This window comes from Octopus bimaculoides, chromosome 5, assembly GCF_001194135.2.
Source record: "Octopus bimaculoides isolate UCB-OBI-ISO-001 chromosome 5, ASM119413v2, whole genome shotgun sequence".
Classification (NCBI taxonomy): domain Eukaryota; kingdom Metazoa; phylum Mollusca; class Cephalopoda; order Octopoda; family Octopodidae; genus Octopus; species Octopus bimaculoides.
The window spans coordinates 42,470,323-42,476,213 of NC_068985.1; the positions used below are offsets into that span (position 1 = coordinate 42,470,323).

General features: G+C 32.5%; 1 protein-coding gene across 1 annotated transcript in view; it reads right to left on the reverse strand.

The window, feature by feature from the left end:
* Positions 1–488: 488 nt before the first annotated feature.
* Positions 489–5,891, reverse strand: part of LOC106879334 (estradiol 17-beta-dehydrogenase 2) — a 14,247-nt gene continuing 8,844 nt past the window's right edge. The window contains exons 3-5 of the mRNA XM_014928843.2: positions 5,357–5,677; positions 3,506–3,613; positions 489–1,701 (exon numbers count right to left, since the gene is read on the reverse strand). Of these exons, the coding sequence (XP_014784329.1) occupies positions 1,487–1,701; positions 3,506–3,613; positions 5,357–5,677 (644 nt within the window). The 3' untranslated portion in view covers positions 489–1,486. The remainder of the gene's footprint in view (positions 1,702–3,505; positions 3,614–5,356; positions 5,678–5,891) is intronic.

The following is a 5,891-nucleotide window of genomic DNA, read 5'->3' on the forward strand; positions in this document are numbered from 1 at the left end:
TATATATATATATATATATATATATGTATGTATGTGTGTATATAAGGTGGGCTTTCACACAGTTTTTGTCTACTAAATTCCCTCATTAAGCATTGGTTGATTTGGGGCTATAGTCAAAGACACTTGCCCAAGATTCCAGGCAGTGGAACTGAACCTGAGACCAAATGGTTTCAAAGCAAGTTCCTTAAAAAATAATCAGTAAGTCTTAAATATATTCCATAAGTAATAATTTTAATGGATTACCAAAAAAAATAAATGAATAAATAAAATAAAAAAGACAGTAAAGATAGCCATTGTCTTAATCTTGACATTTCTGTGAGAAAGTATAAATCCTCCTCTTCTCAGCTAAACTATTAGAAATAGTTGTCAACAGAAGTATTTATTAAACAATTGAAAGACATATTTCACTAACTTTCTCTGATGAATAATTGATAATCAGGGATTATCTTCAATAGTGATTCTGTTAAGTAATTAACACAAACTAAATATTAGCCAAAAATTCATTTGTTAATCATTAAACTTTATTTATTTATGTAGATATACTGCATTTGTTTAAGTCATTACAAGTAGTCACCGAATTGGAAAAAAAAAATTCAAGTATTTGACACAATTTCTTTACAAAAACCAAGACCACCAATGCTGAAGTCATATAAGAAGAGTGTTCTGCTACAGAAAAATACTTCAAGGTTTAAACATCTTAAAATAAATCTTGATAAAGTGGACAAGTACAAGATAACAAGTTTGTTTTAAATTATTTTTCCAGCAGGGAAGTACAAACATGAGATTGAAAGCATTAGAAAAATACAGTTTGAAAATATATTACAATGAATTATAGCATATGCAGGCAGAATAGCAGACAAAATAAATATTTTATGAAAGGGCAAAATGATCAGCATAATAAACTCTCTTCTCTTGGACGAAATTATATAATTAGACTGGTTTATGCTATGATGTACATTATGATGTACACTGTGATATACTTTAAAATGTACTGTAAGATATAAATCATGATGCACCTTATGTTCTGCACTATAATATATAGTAAGAAATACTATATGGTGTACACTATGATGTGTCATAAGATGTACTGTGTGATGTACACTATGACATACACGATGATGTGTCACAAGGTGTACAGAAAAAAACTATCATTTGATGTACATTATGATGTACAGTTTGATGTACATTATGGTGAATAGTAAAATGTATGATGTACACTATACTATGTTACACAGTATACATTCAATATGAGATGAACAGCGATATACATCAGATGTTCAACATGCGTAATGTCCCTAAACCATAAAAGTATCAGAATGTTGCGATTTCGCAAATGACAAAGATATTTGAATCAAAAGAATTGTTCATCATCAGATTTTTCCTCATTATACGTTCTTTATTTGCATTCCAATTATGATACTTTTTCTTTAGATAGTTTTTTAAAAATTACTTTCAAATTACTTAGTTAAAACTATCCCTAACTCCTTCATTTTGGGTTATATGCTGGTGTAAACTCAAACCATTCAGTGAGAATACCTGCAATTGGTTCCCATAAGCAATAAGGTAGATGTGAGTAGAGAAAAGGTATCAAGCGTGATAGAAACCCCTTGTAGTAAATTTGTTTCGGTTCTGGTGAAAGCAGGCCATCTATCATTGCTTCAAACACCGGAGAGAAGTCACTGGATAACATGCTGTCAGTATCTGAAAATAACCAAGACAAGATTTTAATGAAATCCTTCCTTCTCATTTATACAGTTTCTATTCTTTATAACTTTTACATTCATTCAACAACCACAATAACCATATTGTGACAACAACTTTGCCTGTTTAATTTATTAACAATTTTTACTTTCTACAGCTAAGTACCTTACTGTTTGTTGAATACTCTTGGCTCTATAGGTACTTGATATGGAGATAATTAAAACTGCCATGAGCAAATCCTTAAGTTGCTGCCTGTTGTTACTGCTACTACTACTGCTATTGATATTATTTCTCAAATGGTTTTTGCTGTTGTTACTCCTGCTGCTGCTGCTGCTGCTGTTACTGCAACTGTTATTGTTGTTGTTGGTGGTGGTGGTGTTATAGTTACTGCTATTGCTGTTGTTGTTGATGTTGCTGCATCTGAAAGCTTGACATTTAACTTATCATGAATAAGATGGTGTTCTTGAAAGTATATGATATCAATGTTGACATCTGCTCCAGTTGCTAATTCAGGCAGTTGGTTGATTGTATTTTAAGTGCAAACAAATTAAAGCTTGAGAGGATATCATGAAATGTTTACATTTCGTCTACATTTATTAGTGTTTTTCAGAGGTGGAGGCTGCTTGTTTTTGTTCTGTAGCTGATTTTTTGAACACAATGTTCTTCATGCTTGATGATAAAATGAGTAATATGGAATGAATGTTTAGGTAGAATTAAAGTCATTCTAAATTCTTTGGTATCCAAATGACATCTGTGTTTACCATTTCTATAGATGTTATCAATCAGTTGAATTGATTTGACTCCATCTTCCATCATCTAGTGGATTTCATTATTGATCATTGCTTAAATGATTCCTCTGCCAAAATTTTGCATCCATCATACTGCTTCTCAAAGTTTTTGGTAGGATTCTCATTTAATCTTATCCCTCACTTCAAACCTGTCCAGCCTAGTTAGACCAGACAGGAGTAAAACTTCTATCATTATAGCACTTTAGGTCATAGTGATATGCAAGCCCCCACTACCACAATCAAGGTGTGAATTATTAATGGAGTAAACTGATAATTAATTAACCTGAATTCATAAATCCAGATCTGATGACCTGAAAGTTTCCCATATGTCATTTTGAAATCTCAAATCATAAGTCAATATCATTTCATATTCTCAAACTCCATGCCAATATTTACTTAAACACAAGGCATTATTTACTTAAATTCATGGTTTGGCAGAATCATTAGAACATCAGAAAAAATACTTTACAACATGTGTTCCAGTCCTTGATGTTCTGAGTTCACATCCTATCAAGGTTGACTTTGCCAGTCATCCTGCCGGAGTCAGTGAAATAAAGTGCTAGTCAAGTACTGGAGTCAATGTAATTGGTTAATCCCCACCCCCTGCAAAATTACTGGTCTTGTGTAATAATTACTCATGCACATAACAATGTTTCCTTAAACATGAGGCAATATTCACTTAAACACATGACAATATTTCATGAAAGCACAAACAAACAATTTCTATATACGACGTTTTTTTAACTAAATATTTTTTCCTCAAGTTTCAAATAAGGAGGCTTACTAGACATTTTACCTTAAATTAGAGGAGCCAATATTTTTTAATGGATCAGTATTCATTCACATCAATGTGATAAATGTTCTTCTGTATAATATTATTTGATTATGTTGAAATGGGGCTGCATTGCATAATAGCTTCTACTGAAGAAATATGATGGCAAAAATTCTTTCTAGTATCAAATATATAAAGTAATGTAAATATTTTTTTAAAAAGGCATAAAACATTTGATGCTCACGTTTTGTGTTGATAAAAAATCCTTCTCTCCCAAAATCTTTCTGTACAATCTTTGGTGCTTGCTGCCACCATTTTTGAGCCATTTCAACTTTGTCATAAGAAATTATACCTGAAAGTAATAAATATTTTTAGAACTGATGAAACAATTGCAACTAGAAAATTTCTCAAAGGCTTCATATGTGACAATTTGGAGAAGACTGACACATGTGACAATAAAACTCAAGAAAACAACAGATTTTTCAGAAAACAACAACATTCTTTATGTCAAATAATAACAATCTTATAATGCTTTCTACTATAGACACAAGGGCTGAAATTTTGTTTGAGAGAGAGAGCTGATCGATTACTAGAAACCGAGTGCTCATCTAGTGCTTATTTTATCAACTCTGAAAAGATGAAATGCAAAGTCAACCTCAGCAAGATTTGAACTCAGAATGTAAGGCCGAAAGAAATGCTGCCAGCATTCTGCCAGTTCACCACCTTTAATAAATTTGTAACAATGTACAATTCAATTCAAGCTGTCAACCCTTTAACCACAAAATTAAATTTGATGGTTATTCCAGTAACTATAAAAAACAAAAAAAAAATAGAATTGGCATTTTTCACAAGTCACATTGCCTCAATAAGTTTGACATTTCAACAAAAATATAGCCTTAAGTATGACATTCTCCAACAAAAAATAGATTGTTATATAAAACTGCTTTCCACAGTTGAAATTTTGAGTCAATATACTTGATTTTTTGCAGTAATGGAGTTAGCATAATTACAAGTATAACTTTGTAAAGGTGCATGGCTTAATGGATAGGGTATTTGGCTCAAAATCATAAGGCTGTGAGTTCAATTCCTGGCAGCATGTTATGCCCTTGAGCAAGACACTTTACTTCACTTTGCTCCAGTCCACTTAGCTGGCAAAATTGAGATATACCTGTAACTCAAAGGGCCAGCCTTGTCACATTCTGCGCCATGTTGAATCTCCCTGAGAACTATGTTAAGGGTACGCACGCATGTCTGTGGAGTGTTTGGCTATTTGTATATTAATTTCATGAGCAGGCTGTTCTGTTAATCAGATCAACTGGATCCCTTATCGTCACAATCGACAGGGTACCATTTTTTTTTTTTTTTTTTTTTTTTTTTAGTTTTTAAGAATTACTTCAAATTTAACTAAAGTTGAAAATTTTGATATTCTGGAAAATCAAGATGACTGGGACATCAAGTTTTGGCAGATGAAACTTGAAGTTCCAGTGAACTTGGCTTTCACAATAAATTAGATTCTTCACTCAGTGTAGAATCACACTATCAGTAAATACTTAGTTGGTATTGTTAAGAGTGCTTTAACCCTTTAGCATTTAAACTGGCCACATCCAGCTAAAATATTCCACCTTTTTTTTGTTCAAACTGGTCAGATCTGGTCTCTCACACCTACCCCTATAATGTTATTCTAAAAACAAACAATCACATCATCAAAATCTCAAAGCTACAAGATAATTCATGGCTAATTTAAAATAATGTTAATAAATAAGCATTGTATTTGACAGAGTAGTAAGTATGCTAAAGGGTTAAAATCATCATTTCTGCAATAGGCACAAGGCCTGAAATTTTGTAGGGATCTGGGCCAGTTGACTACATCAACTCCAGTACTCAACTGATATTTATTTTACTGATTATAAAAAGATGAAAGGCCAGGTTGATCTCAGAATGTAAAGCTTGAACAAATACAATACTACTAATAATTTTATCACCTGAAGAGTATTATATTTTAGTACTGTAATATTTTATAAATATATTGAAATAACATTGTTTTATTGTATTAAATATTTTGATGTACTTTAGCTGATATATAACTAATGCTTACCTGTTTTATAACCACTGGGCACAATTGTGGATACTTTCACTCCCCACTGCTCATTCTCAGCACGGAGAACTTCTGACAGCATGAAGAGAGCAGATTTTGAGCAACAGTAGGCACCCATCAAAGCTACTGGAGCTAAACCAGCATTACTGGATACATTTACAATCCGACCTTGACTTCTGCGGAGTAAAGGTAAGAATTTGCGGCACAACAGGAATGGCCCTCGAAAGTTGACATCCATAATCTTAAGTGAATCATCTGTAGATATTATTTCTGAATTGCCTATGTAACATATTCCAGCATTGTTAACCAATCCCCACAAAGCTGGAAAAAGCAAAGATTGTAGAGTTAGCCAAAGAAGTGGGTATTCATAATTGTTGTTCTTTACATTGCAACAGAATTTCAATTTGTATCAATTTTATATTGGAATTTCAAACTTTCTTCAGTCTTAACATTCACACACACACACACACACACACACACACACACACACCTTCTAATAGTAGCTACAGTGGGTATCAGTTACAATTGTGTGGCT